This window comes from Bombina bombina, chromosome 1, assembly GCF_027579735.1.
Source record: "Bombina bombina isolate aBomBom1 chromosome 1, aBomBom1.pri, whole genome shotgun sequence".
NCBI lineage: Eukaryota > Metazoa > Chordata > Amphibia > Anura > Bombinatoridae > Bombina > Bombina bombina.
Genome location: NC_069499.1, coordinates 181,472,437 through 181,490,551, shown reverse-complemented (window position 1 = coordinate 181,490,551; position 18,115 = coordinate 181,472,437). Strand labels below are relative to the sequence as shown.

The following is an 18,115-nucleotide window of genomic DNA, read 5'->3' as shown; positions in this document are numbered from 1 at the left end:
TTAGCATGCTGAACTATCTGTCCGGCTGGGTTGTCACGTTCTGCAGATATGTATCATAGTACTGACAGCTCGTCAGGCAAAAAGTTAAGGTAAGGGGTTTTCTGTAACTCCTTATAGTAAGGTAATTCTGTTGCTTCAGACTTGGAATGGTAGATCAGTCTTCTCCATAAGTGTCATTAAATCAGGTTAATTTACTAGGAATTATTTTATGTTGAAATGTTTTTTTAGTTTATTTTTAAACGATAAATACAGTAGGTGACATTCCACCAACTGGTATGGTTATTGAAAGGGGCAATCAACACCAGAATTTTTGTTGTTTTAAAAGATAGATAATCCCTTAATTACCCATTCCCTAGTTTTGCATAACCAATACAGTTACAATAATACACATTTTACCTCTGTAATTACCTTGTATCTAAGCCTCTGCCGACTGCCCCCTTATTTCAGTTCTTTTGACAGACTTGCATTTTTTTTTTATTTTTTTTTTAAATAGTTTTTTATTGAGGTTGAAATATAAAAACAGAACAAAATTGCCATACATATAGCCACTGAAAAGCACATAGTAGCACTCAACAAGATAAATGTTATACATAGCATTACAAAATGAATGGTTAAAGGGCATGTGCTACAATACAAATTGGCAATTAAATATAACCATAGGAAAGAACATTCAACTTCATTTTTTCTGTAAGTAAATAACCCCTTCTAAAACACTGTCTGAATATGGAGTATAAACTTCCCCAAAAACACACATTGGCCTCTTTTGGACCATATTTGCAGATCTAACTGTAGAGGGAAGGGCTTAGGGGAGGGACAAAGAAGGTCACTCTTGGACCTAAATGGCACATATTAAAGAGGCAAAAATTTTAACTACCTCTGGGAACACTAGAGGCCACTTTAGGGCCTACCTATATAGATAAAATAACAAGGAGGAAAACTGGCATGTGAATTGATATATAATATAATAAGAACCATCAGTATTAACTGTTTCTCCAACATAGGTGTGTCCGGTCCACGGCGTCATCCTTACTTGTGGGATATTCTCTTCCCCAACAGGAAATGGCAAAGAGCCCAGCAAAGCTGGTCACATGATCCCTCCTAGGCTCCGCCTACCCCAGTCATTCTCTTTGCCGTTGTACAGGCAACATCTCCACGGAGATGGCTTAGAGTTTTTTAGTGTTTAACTGTAGTTTTTATTATTCAATCAAGAGTTTGTTATTTTAAAATAGTGCTGGTATGTACTATTTACTCAGAAACAGAAAAGAGATGAAGATTTCTGTTTGTATGAGGAAAATGATTTTAGCACCGTAACTAAAATCCATGGCTGTTCCACACAGGACTGTTGAGAGCAATTAACTTCAGTTGGGGGAACAGTGTGCAGTCTCTTGCTGCTTGAGGTATGACACATTCTAACAAGACGATGTAATGCTGGAAGCTGTCATTTTTCCCTATGGGATCCGGTAAGCCATGTTTATTACGATGGTAAATAAGGGCTTCACAAGGGCTTATTAAGATTGTAGACTTTTCTGGGCTAAATCGATTCAGTTTTAAAACATATTTAGCCTTGAGGAATCATTTTATATGGGTATATTGATATTATAATATCGGCAGGCACTGTATTAGACACCTTATTTTTCTGGGGCTTTCCCAAAGCATAAGCAGAGCCTCATTTTCGCGCCGGTGTGGCGCACTTGTTTTTGAGAGGCATGGCATGCAGTCGCATGTGAGAGGAGCTCTGATACTTAGAAAAGACTTTCTGAAGGCGTCATTTGGTATCGTATTCCCCTTTGGGTTTGGTTGGGTCTCAGCAAAGCAGATACCAGGGACTGTAAAGGGGTTAAAGTGTTAAAACGGCTCCGGTTCCGTTATTTTAAGGGTTAAAGCTTCCAAATTTGGTGTGCAATACTTTTAAGGCTTTAAGACACTGTGGTGAAAATTTGGTGAATTTTGTACAATTCCTTCATGTTTTTTCGCAATTGCAGTAATAAAGTGTGTTCAGTTTAAAATTTAAAGGGACAGTAACGGTTTTATTTTAAAACGTTTTTTGTATTTTATTATCAAGTTTATGCCTGTTTAACATGTCTGAACTACCAGATAGACTGTGTTCTGAATGTGGGGAAGCCAGAATTCCTGTTCATTTAAATAAATGTGATTTATGTGATAATGACAATGATGCCCAAGATGATTCCTCAAGTGAGGGGAGTAAGCATGGTACTGCATCATTCCCTCCTTCGTCTACACGAGTCTTGCACACTCAGGAGGCCCCTAGTTCATCTAGCGTGCCAATACTCCTTACTATGCAACAATTAACGGCTGTAATGGATAATTCTGTCAAAAACATTTTAGCCAAAATGAACCCTTGTCAGCGTAAGCGTGGCTGCTCTGTTTTAGTTACTGAAGAGCATGACGACGCTGATATTAATATCTCTGAAGGGCCCCTAACCCAATCTGAGGGGGCCAGGGAGGTTTTGTCTGAGGGAGAAATTACTGATTCAGGGAACATTTCTCAACAGGCTGAACCTGATGTAATTGCATTTAAATTTAAGTTGGAACATCTCCGCATTCTGCTTAAGGAGGTATTATCCACTCTGGATGATTGTGAAAAGTTGGTCATCCCAGAGAAACTATGTAAAATGGACAAGTTCCTAGAGGTGCCGGAGCTCCCAGAAGCTTTTCCTATACCCAAGCGGGTGGCGGACATTGTTAATAAAGAATGGGAAAGGCCCGGTATTCCTTTCGTCCCTCCCCCCATATTTAAAAAATTGTTTCCTATGGTCGACCCCAGAAAGGACTTATGGCAGACAGTCCCCAAGGTCGAGGGAGCGGTTTCTACTTTAAACAAACGCACCACTATACCTATAGAGGATAGTTGTGCTTTCAAAGATCCTATGGATAAAAAATTAGAAGGTTTGCTTAAAAAGATGTTTGTTCAGCAGGGTTACCTTCTACAACCAATTTCATGCATTGTCCCTGTCACTACAGCCGCATGCTTCTGGTTTGATGAGCTGATAAAGGCGCTCGATAGTGATTCTCCTCCTTATGAGGAGATTATGGACAGAATCAATGCTCTCAAATTGGCTAATTCTTTCACCCTAGACGCCACTTTGCAATTGGCTAGGTTAGCGGCTAAGAATTCTGGGTTTGCTATTGTGGCGCGCAGAGCGCTTTGGTTGAAATCTTGGTCGGCTGATGCGTCTTCCAAGAACAAGCTACTAAACATTCCTTTCAAGGGGAAAACGCTGTTTGGCCCTGACTTGAAAGAGATTATCTCGGATATCACTGGGGGTAAGGGCCACGCCCTTCCTCAGGATCGGCCTTTCAAGGCGAAAAATAGACCTAATTTTCGTCCCTTTCGTAAAAACGGACCAGCCCAAAGTGCTACGTCCTCTAAGCAAGAGGGTAATACTTCTCAAGCCAAGCCAGCTTGGAGACCAATGCAAGGCTGGAACAAGGGAAAGCAGGCCAAGAAGCCTGCCACTGCTACCAAGACAGCATGAAATATTGGCCCCCGATCCGGGACCGGATCTGGTGGGGGGCAGACTCTCTCTCTTCGCTCAGGCTTGGGCAAGAGATGTTCTGGATCCTTGGGCGCTAGAAATAGTCTCCCAGGGTTATCTTCTGGAATTCAAGGGACTTCCCCCAAGGGGGAGGTTCCACAGGTCTCAGTTGTCTTCAGACCACATAAAAAGACAGGCGTTCTTACATTGTGTAGAAGACCTGTTAAAAATGGGAGTGATTCATCCTGTTCCACTAAGAGAACAAGGGATGGGGTTCTACTCCAATCTGTTCATAGTTCCCAAAAAAGAGGGAACGTTCAGACCAATCTTAGATCTCAAGATCTTAAACAAGTTTCTCAAGGTTCCATCTTTCAAGATGGAAACCATTCGAACTATTCTTCCTTCCATCCAGGAGGGTCAATTCATGACCACGGTGGATTTAAAGGATGCGTATCTACATATTCCTATCCACAAGGAACATCATCGGTTCCTAAGGTTTGCATTCCTGGACAAACATTACCAGTTCGTGGCGCCTCCTTTCGGATTAGCCACTGCTCCAAGGATTTTCACAAAGGTACTAGGGTCCCTTCTAGCGGTGCTAAGACCAAGGGGCATTGCAGTAGTACCTTACCTGGACGACATTCTGATTCAAGCGTCGTCCCTTCCTCAAGCAAAGGCTCACACGGACATTGTCCTGGCCTTTCTCAGATCTCACGGCTGGAAAGTGAACGTGGAAAAGAGTTCTCTATCCCCGTCAACAAGGGTTCCCTTCTTGGGAACAATTATAGACTCCTTAGAAATGAGGATCTTTCTAACAGAGGCCAGAAAAACAAAACTTCTGGACTCTTGTCGGATACTTCATTCCGTTCCTCTTCCTTCCATAGCTCAGTGCATGGAAGTGATCGGGTTGATGGTAGCGGCGATGGACATAGTTCCTTTTGCGCGCATTCATCTAAGACCATTACAACTGTGCATGCTCAGTCAGTGGAATGGGGACTATACAGACTTGTCTCCGAAGATACAAGTAAATCAGAGGACCAGAGACTCACTCCGTTGGTGGCTGTCCCTGGACAATCTGTCTCAAGGGATGACGTTCCGCAGACCAGAGTGGGTCATTGTCACGACCGACGCCAGTCTGATGGGCTGGGGCGCGGTCTGGGGATCCCTGAAAGCTCAGGGTCTTTGGTCTCGGGAAGAATCTCTTCTACCGATAAATATTCTGGAACTGAGAGCGATATTCAATGCTCTCAAGGCCTGGCCTCGGCTAGCGAGGACCAAGTTCATACGGTTTCAATCAGACAACATGACAACTGTTGCGTACATCAACCATCAGGGGGGAACAAGGAGTTCCCTAGCGATGGAAGAAGTGACCAAAATCATTCTATGGGCGGAGTCTCACTCCTGCCACCTGTCTGCTATCCACATCCCAGGAGTGGAAAATTGGGAAGCGGATTTTCTGAGTCGTCAGACATTGCATCCGGGGGAGTGGGAACTCCATCCGGAAATCTTTGCCCAAGTCACTCACCTGTGGGGCATTCCAGACATGGATCTGATGGCCTCTCGTCAGAACTTCAAAGTTCCTTGCTACGGGGCCAGATCCAGGGATCCCAAGGCGGCTCTAGTGGATGCACTAGTAGCACCTTGGACCTTCAAACTAGCTTATGTGTTCCCGCCATTTCCTCTCATCCCCAGGCTGGTAGCCAGGATCAATCAGGAGAGGGCGTCGGTGATCTTGATAGCTCCTGCGTGGCCACGCAGGACTTGGTATGCAGATCTGGTGAATATGTCATCGGCTCCACCTTGGAAGCTACCTTTGAGACGAGACCTTCTTGTTCAGGGTCCGTTCGAACATCCGAATCTGGTTTCACTCCAGCTGACTGCTTGGAGATTGAACGCTTGATTTTATCGAAGCGAGGATTCTCAGGTTCTGTTATCGATACTCTTGTTCAGGCCAGAAAGCCTGTAACTAGAAAGATTTACCACAAAATTTGGAAAAAATATATCTGTTGGTGTGAATCTAAAGGATTCCCTTGGGACAAGGTTAAGATTCCTAGGATTCTATCCTTCCTTCAAGAAGGATTGGAAAAAGGATTATCTGCAAGTTCCCTGAAGGGACAGATTTCTGCCTTGTCGGTATTACTTCACAAAAAGCTGGCAGCTGTGCCAGATGTTCAAGCCTTTGTTCAGGCTCTGGTTAGAATCAAGCCTGTTTACAAACCTTTGACTCCTCCTTGGAGTCTCAATTTAGTTCTTTCAGTTCTTCAGGGGGTTCCGTTTGAACCCTTACATTCCGTTGATATTAAGTTATTATCTTGGAAAGTTTTGTTTTTAGTTGCGATTTCTTCTGCTAGAAGAGTCTCAGAATTATCTGCTCTGCAGTGTTCTCCTCCTTATCTGGTGTTCCATGCAGATAAGGTGGTTTTACGTACTAAACCTGGTTTTCTTCCAAAAGTTGTTTCTAACAAAAACATTAACCAGGAGATTATCGTACCTTCTCTGTGTCCAAAACCAGTTTCAAAGAAGGAACGTTTGTTGCACAATTTGGATGTTGTTCGCGCTCTAAAATTCTATTTAGATGCTACAAAGGATTTTAGACAAACATCTTCCTTGTTTGTTGTTTATTCAGGTAAAAGGAGAGGTCAAAAAGCAACTTCTACCTCTCTCTCTTTTTGGATTAAAAGCATCATCAGATTGGCTTACGAGACTGCCGGACGGCAGCCTCCCGAAAGAATCACAGCTCATTCCACTAGGGCTGTGGCTTCCACATGGGCCTTCAAGAACGAGGCTTCTGTTGATCAGATATGTAGGGCAGCGACTTGGTCTTCACTGCACACTTTTACCAAATTTTACAAGTTTGATACTTTTGCTTCTTCTGAGGCTATTTTTGGGAGAAAGGTTTTGCAAGCCGTGGTGCCTTCCATTTAGGTGACCTGATTTGCTCCCTCCCTTCATCCGTGTCCTAAAGCTTTGGTATTGGTTCCCACAAGTAAGGATGACGCCGTGGACCGGACACACCGATGTTGGAGAAAACAGAATTTATGTTTAACTGATAAATTTATTTCTCCAACGGTGTGTCCGGTCCACGGCCCGCCCTGGTTTTTTAATCAGGTCTGATAATTTATTTTCTTTAACTACAGTCACCACGGTACCATATGGTTTCTCCTATGCAAATATTCCTCCTTAACGTCGGTCGAATGACTGGGGTAGGCGGAGCCTAGGAGGGATCATGTGACCAGCTTTGCTGGGCTCTTTGCCATTTCCTGTTGGGGAAGAGAATATCCCACAAGTAAGGATGACGCCGTGGACCGGACACACCGTTGGAGAAAGAAATTTATCAGGTAAACATAAATTCTGTTTTTAAACCGCTTAATCATAAAAGGTGCTACACAATATGAAAATCATTCTCAAGGAAAACATAATATAACATTCAAGCATGGGGTAAGGTTTTCTTAAAAAGTAGGATTACAAATACAAATAATGGTACATATGCCTGCTATGACTCCATTATGGTACAGTCAAATTCTACAAAGATGGAGTAAAAGAGAGATCTGTGTAATGTAAATGCTAGGCTATGAGCAATCACCTACAGGTAGTAGAACCAGTGAACCCCTGGCGAGAAAATCAAGTGTGCCACGTCGGCCGCAGGTGGCTCAGACACATAAGACAATCAATATGGTTAGGGATCAAGGTGCTCAATTCCGCCCACTCAATTTATGAAAATTATACACAGTAATCTATAAGTGGCTCTGTGGGACCTACTTCTATATGTAGCCAGGAATGCAAGTATATTTCAGGCCTCTGGAGATACCCCTGTGACCAATAGCCCCTGTTACCACTTCTAAAAGGAGATCTGGCAATTTACTCACACAATATGGGTCTAACATGTATAAGAATAGATTGCAAGACCGGTAGTAAACTTAATTTGAGTCCCCCTATTGGTATAACTTCTGCTAGATACACTAGTAAGATTCTCATTACATACAAATAACAGTACATTTATGAACCTTGAGTATGCAATTAGTAGCTTAGGTGTAAAATATCAACTCATCTTAACTCAATATAAACAGATTACCAAACTAACCTAGGTAGCATAAAGACTGCTGGACACATATGCATCATAGGGCATCGTGGTACTATAGGAGTTAATGTGTGCAGGGGTTAGCCTACACAAATTTGAGGTATGAATAAATTCAGGCAGATATTGGCTATACAAAAACATAGATCCCACTCATGGACAAGATTATTTATGCTGCTAGAACTAACGGTCCACAAAGCAATAATGGATAAACAGCTTGCTTTCAAAATAACATTATTATGAAAATGAATCCCATAGCGATTTATTGTATGTAGATTTGGGAGAAACGGTAGAGTTCATAACAGGTATTACCTACTTGGGAATAATTGTATACATATATAGTGCACCTTAAACCTAGGGATCGCATCAGCATAATAGATAACAGTATAAGCCAAGATTAAAACTACATTAGGTTACCTAGCGCCTACCAAGCGTGGGCAACACGGAGGAGGAAATTAAACAGTGAAGTGACAGAAGCCCAGGATGGTAAAATGCAACATGTGGCTAGAGGCTCATTGGTACTTAACCCTTAGCAGGAGTATGGCGTTTGAGCTAATTTAACATAAGGAGTTGTATGGTAAGTTAAAAGAGCATTTAAACACAGTCCTGAGAAGGGTAGTAATTAGGCAGTAATGCAAATGGTGTGGAAACATCAACTATATCTCAGATATATTATCGTCATGAGGTCAATGTCTCATTATGCTGAATGAACTTCTCGTGGTTGTGGGAGCAACATATGTGAGGAGCAGCTTTTTTCTTAGATAAAGCCGATGCAAACATTAGATGACTGCCCCCCGATCAGTGTGGAGTTATAGCGAGGCAGTGTTCCTGACATTGTTACCCCACACCGTGGCGAACATCTCTTGGCGTTCTAATGTTCGTGAGAGGGGGATGCACTGTCCCTGTATTAGAGTCCGCTGTCTCCTGGGAGCCTAGAATGTGAAGCGGTCCGAATGTATCATATGCTCCGTGCATCTCGTAAGGGAGCAGGTTTTGACGGTCATTAACAGTAAGTGGTTCCAAAAGTTGTCTCACAGTGATCAAGAAGTGTTGCATTTCCACGGCTGTAGGGTTATCCAGAGATTTGTACACATCCACAGAGCTGTTCTCCCGGCCCCTCAAGAGACAGGTCTTGTCGGCCGTGGTGTCATCTCTCTCTGGGTTTTGCAGGCAGTAGCCTATCTTCTCAGTGCAAGCGGTTACAGACTCCTGGCAACTCAAGGCATAATCGGGCATTGCCTGACCCAATGGTCTCAGTGCGTCCCTTATAACTTTGCGCATCTGGTTCTCAAAGTCTGTCAGCATGGCCTGTAATGCGTAGTCTAATCCTTCCATGTCTTTACACAGTATTGCTCTCGATAGGATATAAAGGAGTATGCAATGTCTCTGTGTTTCAGAGATTTGTGACAGCGTATATAGCTGTTTTTGCCTGATATTTCAGGAAACGGGAGGGTAGATGAGGGTGCAGGCCTGTGATTAGGCCTCCGCTGCGCACCTCATGTATTCCGGTCTGCACGGCTAAAGTTCAAAGTGTAGGGAGAAAAGAAACATATAAATCCGTTCCTTAGGTGCTATGTTATGAGTCAGCAGTATGGTAGGATTTGGATTGTCAGTCAGAGGAGTGATAGACAGCGGATCTAACTGCTCCAGAACTCAGCCGAAATTAAAAAGCAGCCATCTTGGTTGGTGTTCAGACCCGCCCCCCGACAGACTTGCATTTTAGCCAATCGGTGCTCACTCCTCGGTAAATTCATGTGCATGAGCTCAATGTTATCTATATGAAACACATGAACTAACACCCTATAGTGGTGAAAAATTGTCAAAATGTTGGTCATCATTAAGTCTCATGCATGGCATGTATTTACTAGATTGGCTTGTTTAGTGTTTTTTCAACATCCCTAGCAGTATATGATGGAAAAGTCTTTTAGACAGTAATTCGCCACAACGAAACAGAGGTTGTCTAACAACTCTTGATTCAGCTTTGCTACTGACCCATCAAGTCTTAAATTTTGAAAGAAAACAAGTTTTTATTTTTATTATTCATGTGAAAGTCTTCGATACTTGGTACAATATTTTGATTTATGTTTTTGTGTTATTTAAAGTGAATGTAAATTTTCACGAATGAAAGCCCTGTTTTTAAAAAGAGATGACCTAGGGGTGGGGAATCACTGCTCCGGTGTTCCACGCTTGCAAGGAATAAAAGGTATTTTTAATAAAACAGCTGCTATGTAAACTTTCATGAATGAAAGTGCCCCTGTTTTTAATAGTATTTTTAAAAACATGGCTTTTATTTGTGAAAATTTACATTCACATTAAGTATCAAACCTCTTTTCTTTCATGTAATTAGCAAGAGTCCATGAGCTAGTGACGTATGGGATATACATTCCTACCAGGAGGGGCAAAGTTTCCCAAACCTCAAAATGCCTATAAATACACCCCTCACCACACCCACAATTCAGTTTTACAAACTTTGCCTCCGATGGAGGTGGTGAAGTTTGTGCTAGATTCTACGTTGATATGCGCTCCGCAGCAAGTTGGAGCCCGGTTTTCCTCTCAGCGTGCAGTGAATGTCAGAGGGATGTGAGGAGAGTATTGCCTATTTGAATGCAGTGATATCCTTCTACGGGGTCTATTTCATAGGTTCTCTGTTATCGGTCGTAGAGATTCATCTCTTACCTCCCTTTTCAGATCGACGATATACTCTTATATATACCATTACCTCTGCTGATTCTCGTTTCAGTACTGGTTTGGCTTTCTACAAACATGTAGATGAGTGTCCTGGGGTAAGTAAATCTTATTTTCTGTGACACTCTAAGCTATGGTTGGGCACTTTGTTTATAAAGTTCTAAATATATATATTCAAACATTTATTTGCCTTGACTCAGAATGTTCAAATTTCCTTATTTTTCAGACAGTCAGTTTCATATTTGGGATTATGCATTTAAATTATTCATTTTTTCTTACCTTCAAAAATTTGACTATTTTTTCCCTGTGGGCTGTTAGGCTCGCGGGGGCTGAAAATGCTTCATTTTATTGCGTCATTCTTGGCGCGGACTTTTTTGGCGCAAAAATTATTTTCCGTTTCCGGCGTCATACGTGTCGCCGGAAGTTGCGTCATTTTTTGACGTTATTTTGCGCCAAAAATGTCGGCGTTCCGGATGTAGCGTCATTTTTGGTGCCAAAAGCATTTAGGCGCCAAATAATGTGGGCGTCTTATTTGGCGCTAAAAAAATATGGGTGTCACTTTTGTCTCCACATTATTTAAGTCTCATTTTTCATTGCTTCTAGTTGCTAGAAGCTTGTTCTTTGGCATTTTTTCCCATTCCTGAAACTGTCATTTAAGGAATTTGATCAATTTTGCTTTATATGTTGTTTTTTCTCTTACATATTGCAAGATGTCTCACGTTGCATCTGAGTCAGAAGATACTACAGGAAAATCGCTGTCTAGTGCTGGATCTACCAAAGCTAAGTGTATCTGCTGTAAACTTTTGGTAGCTATTCCTCTGGCTGTTGTTTGTATTAATTGTCATGACAAACTTGTTAATGCAGATATTTCCTTTAGTAAAGTACCATTGTCTGTTGCAGTTCCTTCAACATCTAAGGTGCAGAATGTTCCTGATAACATAAGAGATTTTGTTTCTGAATCCATCAAGAAGGCTATGTCTGTTATTTCTCCTTCTAGTAAACGTAAAAAATCTTTTAAAACTTCTCTCCCTACAGATGAATTTTTAAATGAACATCATCATTCTGATTCTGATGACTCTTCTGGTTCAGAGGATTCTGTTTCAGAGATTGATGCTGATAAATCTTCATATTTATTTAAAATGGAATTTATTCGTTCTTTACTTAAAGAAGTATTAATTGCTTTAGAAATAGAGGATTCTGGTCCTCTTGATACTAATTCTAAACGTTTAGATAAGGTATTTAAATCTCCTGTGGTTATTCCAGAAGTTTTTCCTGTTCCTAATGCTATTTCTGCAGTATTTTCCAAAGAATGGGATAAATTGGGTAATTCATTTACTCCTTCTAAACGTTTTAAGCAATTATATCCTGTACCGTCTGACAGGTTAGAATTTTGGGACAAAATCCCTAAAGTTGATGGGGCTATTTCTACCCTTGCTAAACGTACTACCATTCCTACGTCAGATGGTACTTCGTTTAAAGATCCTTTAGATAGGAAAATTGAATCCTTTCTAAGAAAAGCTTATCTGTGTTCAGGTAATCTTCTTAGACCTGCTATATCATTGGCTGATGTTGCTGCAGCTTCAACTTTTTGGTTGGAAACTTTAGCGCAACAAGTAACAAATCATGATTCTCATGATATTATTATTCTTCTTCTTCAGCATGCTAATAATTTTATCTGTGATGCCATTTTTGATATTATCAGAGTTGATGTCAGGTTTATGTCTCTAGCTATTTTAGCTAGAAGAGCTTTATGGCTTAAGACTTGGAATGCTGATATGGCTTCTAAATCAACTCTACTTTCCATTTCTTTCCAGGGTAACAAATTATTTATTTCTCAGTTGGATTCTATTATCTCAACTGTTACTGGTGGGAAAGGAACTTTTTTACCACAGGATAAAAAATCTAAAGGTAAAAACATGGCTAATAATCGTTTTCGTTCCTTTCGTTTCAACAAAGAACAAAAGCCTGATCCTTCATCCTCAGGAGCAGTTTCAGTTTGGAAACCATCTCCAGTCTGGAATAAATCCAAGCCTGCTAGAAAGGCAAAGCCTGCTTCTAAGTCCACATGAAGGTGCGGCCCTCATTCCAGCTCAGCTGGTAGGGGGCAGGTTACGTTTTTTCAAAGAAATTTGGATCAATTCTGTTCACAATCTTTGGATTCAGAACATTGTTTCAGAAGGGTACAGAATTGGTTTCAAGATGAGACCTCCTGCAAAGAGATTTTTTCTTTCCCGTGTCCCAGTAAATCCAGTGAAAGCTCAAGCATTTCTGAATTGTGTTTCAGATCTAGAGTTGGCTGGAGTAATTATGCCAGTTCCAGTTCCGGAACAGGGGATGGGGTTTTATTCAAATCTCTTCATTGTACCAAAGAAGGAGAATTCCTTCAGACCAGTTCTGGATCTAAAAATATTGAATCGTTATGTAAGGATACCAACGTTCAAGATGGTAACTGTAAGGACTATCTTGCCTTTTGTTCAGCAAGGAAATTATATTTCCACAATAGATTTACAGGATGCATATCTGCATATTCCGATTCATCCAGATCATTATCAGTTCCTGAGATTCTCTTTTCTGGACAAGCATTACCAGTTTGTGGCTCTACCGTTTGGCCTAGCTACAGCTCCAAGAATTTTTTCAAAGGTTCTCGGTGCCCTTCTGTCTGTAATCAGAGAACAGGGTATTGTGGTATTTCCTTATTTGGACGATATCTTGGTACTTGCTCAGTCTTTACATTTAGCAGAATCTCATACGAATCGACTTATGTTGTTTCTTCAAGATCATGGTTGGAGGATCAATTTACCAAAAAGTTCTTTGATTCCTCAGACAAGGGTAACCTTTCTGGGTTTCCAGATAGATTCAGTGTCCATGACTCTGTCTTTAACAGACAAGAGACGTCTAAAATTGATTGCAGCTTGTCGAAACCTTCAGTCACAATCATTCCCCCTCGGTAGCCTTATGCATGGAAATTCTAGGTCTTATGACTGCTGCTGCGATCCCCTTTGCTCGTTTTCACATGCGACCTCTTCAGCTCTGTATGCTGAATCAATGGTGCAAGGATTACACAAAGATATCTCAATTAATAACTTTAAAACCGATTGTTCGACACTCTCTAACGTGGTGGACAGATCACCATCGTTTAATTCAGGGGGCTTCTTTTGTGCTTCCGATCTGGACTGTAATTTCAACAGATGCAAGTCTCACAGGTTGGGGAGCTGTGTGGGGATCTCTGACGGCACAAGGAGTTTGGGAATCTCAGGAGGTGAGATTACCGATCAATGTTTTGGAACTCCGTGCAATTTTCAGAGCTCTTCAGTTTTGGCCTCTTCTGAAGAGAGAATCGTTCATTTGTTTTCAGACAGACAATGTCACATCTCTGGCATACATCAATCATCAAGGAGGGACTCACAGTCCTCTGGCTATGAAAGAAGTATCTCGAATTTTGGTTTGGGCGGAATCCAGCTCCTGTCTAATCTCTGCGGTTCATATCCCAGGTATAGACAATTGGGAAGCGGATTATCTCAGTCGCCAAACGTTGCATCCGGGCGAATGGTCTCTTCACCCAGAGGTATTTCTTCAGATTGTTCAAATGTGGGAACTTCCAGAAATAGATCTGATGGCGTCTCATCTAAACAAGAAACTTCCCAGGTATCTGTCCAGATCCCGGGATCCTCAGGTGGAGGCAGTGGATGCATTATCACTTCCTTGGAAGTATCATCCTGCCTATATCTTTCCGCCTCTAGTTCTTCTTCCAAGAGTAATCTCCAAGATTCTGAAGGAATGCTCGTTTGTTCTGCTGGTAGCTCCGGCATGGCCTCACAGGTTTTGGTATGCGGATCTTGTCCGGATGGCCTCTTGCCAACCGTGGACTCTTCCGTTAAGACCAGACCTTCTGTCTCAAGGTCCTTTTTTCCATCAGGATCTGAAATCCTTAAATTTAAAGGTATGGAGATTGAACGCTTGATTCTTGGTCAAAGAGGTTTCTCTGACTCTGTGATTAATACTATGTTACAGGCTCGTAAATCTGTATCTAGAGAGATATATTATAGAGTCTGGAAGACTTATATTTCTTGGTGTCTTTCTCATCATTTTTCTTGGCATTCTTTTAGATTACCGAGAATATTAGTTTCTTCAGGATGGTTTAGATAAGGGTTTGTCCGCAAGTTCCTTGAAAGGACAAATCTCTGCTCTTTCTGTTCTTTTTCACAGAAAGATTGCTATTCTTCCTGATATTCATTGTTTTGTACAAGCTTTGGTTCGTATAAAGCCTGTCATTAAGTCAATTTCTCCTCCTTGGAGTTTGAATTTGGTTCTGGGGGCTCTTCAAGCTCCTCCATTTGAACCTATGCATTCATTGGACATTAAATTACTTTCTTGGAAAGTTTTGTTCCTTTTGGCCATCTCTTCTGCCAGAAGAGTTTCTGAATTATCTGCTCTTTCTTGTGAGTCTCCTTTTCTGATTTTTCATCAGGATAAGGCGGTGTTGCGAACTTCTTTTGAATTTTTACCTAAAGTTGTGAATTCTAACAACATTAGTAGAGAAATTGTGGTTCCTTCATTATGTCCTAATCCTAAGAATTCTAAGGAGAAATCGTTGCATTCTTTGGATGTTGTTAGAGCTTTGAAATATTATGTTGAAGCTACTAAATCTTTCCGAAAGACGACTTGTCTATTTGTTATCTTTTCCGGTTCTAGAAAAGGCCAGAAAGCTTCTGCCATTTCTTTGGCATCTTGGTTGAAATCTTTAATTCATCTTGCCTATGTTGAGTCGGGTAAAACTCTGCCTCAGAGGATTACAGCTCATTCTACTAGGTCAGTTTCTACTTCCTGGGCGTTTAGGAATGAAGCTTCGGTTGATCAGATTTGCAAAGCAGCAACTTGGTCCTCTTTGCATACTTTTACTAAATTCTACCATTTTGATGTATTTTCTTCTTCTGAAGCAGTTTTTGGAAGAAAAGTACTTCAGGCAGCGGTTTCAGTTTGAATCTTCTGCTTATGTTTTTCATTAAACTTTATTTTGGGTGTGGATTATTTTCAGCAGGAATTGGCTGTCTTTATTTTATCCCTCCCTCTCTAGTGACTCTTGTGTGGAAAGATCCACATCTTGGGTAATCATTATCCCATACGTCACTAGCTGATGGACTCTTGCTAATTACATGAAAGAAAACATAATTTATGTAAGAACTTACCTGATAAATTCATTTCTTTCATATTAGCAAGAGTCCATGAGGCCCGCCCTTTTTTTGTGGTGGTTATGATTTTGTATAAAGCACAATTATTCCAATTCCTTATTTTATATGCTTTCGCACTTTTTTATCACCCCACTTCTTGGCTATTCGTTAAACTGAATTGTGGGTGTGGTGAGGGGTGTATTTATAGGCATTTTGAGGTTTGGGAAACTTTGCCCCTCCTGGTAGGAATGTATATCCCATACGTCACTAGCTCATGGACTCTTGCTAATATGAAAGAAATGAATTTATCAGGTAAGTTCTTACATAAATTATGTTTTTTTTCTTTTTTCCCCTCTAACTACCTCTCTCTCCAAACATGTTATGATCCAATTTTTTTTTGTAAATAAGTAAATATTCAGTACATTTAAATGCTTATCCATGTCAAATAACTTATCTTTGTCTGCAGTAGATGTCAGCATATTTGTTTAATAAAAATGTTTTCTACTTCTAGGATTCGGAAGAGGAGAGAAGAAAAGCTGAAGGAGCAAGAACTGAGGATGAAAGATAAGCAAGAGAAGTTGAAAGAAGATGAAAATAGTTTTGACAAAAGTGCAGGGTAAGTCGCATGTTTTTCTTCAAAGAAAAAAAAAAAGAGGAATATTCTATTCCCCCCCACGTACTTTTAAAAACCTCAAAATGATGGTACGCAATTGCCAAACAGAACTGGAATAATTACTTGGATAAATATAGGTGCATACATGGCCCTTTAGCTGATGGATTCAAGAGAGAACAATCATTGGAATTTCTAGACTATAAGACAACAGAAGAATGGCAGGGTGGTAAAAAATTTAAACTAGGTGTGTTGCATTTGATCAATCTGGACAAATATCTGGACAAATATTCTCACGTAGCATAAATCCTATAATATAATCGAGAAAATTGTGCTAATGACAGTGGTTTCATTATCAAACTGTTTTCCATTAGCAAAAAGGTTTTCTTTAACAGAAGAAATTGTCTTTTGTTTGTGTGTGTAAATACTATAACATTAAATGGGCATATTTATGTATATCTGCAAATGTGGTATGCATGATACATTGCACTGCATGTGAAGTGGGATGTTATATTGGAGAAACAAGCCATAAACTGCACCTTTGGATGAACTTAGACACTCAATTCAAAAACCACTGTGAAACAAAATACTCTACCCCTGTTGGTCACCATTTCACCAAACCTGACCACTTCATCCAAAACCTCAAAAAACAAGATTTCTTTTGCATGACGTACCGAGTCCAGGGATTCATCCTTACTTGTGGGATATTATCCTTCCCAACAGGAAGTGGCAAAGAGAGCACCCACAGCAGAGCTATCTATATAGCTCCCTCCTTAACTCCAACCCCCAGTCATTCTCTTTGCCGGCTCTAAGCAGGAAAGGTAAAGTGAAAGAGGTGTTAAACTGTTAGTTTTATTTTATCTTCAATCAAGAGTTTGTTATTTTTAAATGGTACCGGTGTTGTATTATTTACTCTTAGGCAGGACATAGATGAAGATTTCGGCCTGGAGGATGATGATCTTAGCGTTTGTAACTAAGGTCCACTGCTCTTCCCACAGAAGCTGAGGCGTACAGGAAAACTTCAGTGTGAGGAACGGTTTCTTGCTATATAGCAATGAGGTATGTTCAGTCATTTTTTTCTGCAGAGACTGTATCCCCATTAGGGGAAGGGTAAGCAGTAATCCTAGTTTTATAAGGGGCATTACTAGCTTGCATAAAGGGCTAATTTTTTGGGCACTCAGTTTGTATATGAGATATTGGACAAACGTTTTTATTTCTGATGGGACATCTGTTTGAGGCTTCATTTGGCTTATTTAGGGTTTTTATAACCCACATGGCTTACAAAAAAGGTTTGATGGATTTTGTGTAGGCCCCAGCAACATCGAGTGAGAGGGGCGGGGCCTATTTCCACGCCTCGGTTGCGCATTTAGTTTATGCAGACAAGCAGTAAGCAACATCTCCAGAGGTCCTGATACTCTTCTGGGGCCTAATCGAAGCTTTATCCTCATATTATCGTCCCCTAAGGGCAGGTAGGCGCCACAGCAGAGCTGTGGCAAGGTGCTGACAGGTTTTTTTTTTTTACCGGTTTTGGACATTTATCAATCCGGTTTTCTCATTTGGGGGTTTATTGCTTATTTACTTGTGGTGCAATCCTTCTAAAGCTTAGTGGGTACACTGTTAAAATTTCGGAAAATTTGAAGCAATTTTAAACAGTTTTGCAGTTTGTGTATGCCTTTTTTCCTCTTAAAGGCACAGTACAGTTTTTGCAAATTGTGTTTTTTTCATTAAATAAAGTGTTTTCCAAGCTTGCTTGTCTCATTACTAGCCTGTTAAACATGTCTGACATTGAGAAAACTCATTGCTCAATTTGTTTAGAAGCCATTGTGGAACCCCCTCTTAGAATGTGTCCCACTTGTACTGATATGTCTATAAATTGCAAACAGCATATTTTGACTTATAAAAGTTTGGCATTGGATGATTCTCAGACAGAAGGAAATCAGGTTTTGCCATCTAGTTCTCCCCACGTGTCACAACCAGTAACGCCCGCACAAGCGATGCCAAGTACTTCTAGTGCGTCTAATTCTTTCACCTTGCAAGATATGGCTTCAGTTATGAATACTACCCTCACAGAGGTTTTATC

At 40.8% G+C, this 18,115-nt stretch overlaps 2 protein-coding genes across 5 annotated transcripts in view; both read left to right on the top strand.

Moving 5' to 3' along the window:
* The window catches only part of BAZ1A (bromodomain adjacent to zinc finger domain 1A), a 762,668-nt gene that overhangs the window by 425,315 nt on the left and 319,238 nt on the right, over positions 1-18,115 (top strand). For all 4 annotated transcript variants that reach the window (XM_053697759.1, XM_053697757.1, XM_053697758.1 and 1 more), the window contains exon 16: positions 15,937-16,041. In XM_053697759.1, the coding sequence (XP_053553734.1) occupies positions 15,937-16,041 (105 nt within the window). The remainder of the gene's footprint in view (positions 1-15,936; positions 16,042-18,115) is intronic.
* The window catches only part of LOC128645029 (uncharacterized), a 99,605-nt gene that overhangs the window by 9,325 nt on the left and 72,165 nt on the right, over positions 1-18,115 (top strand). The window lies entirely within an intron of this gene.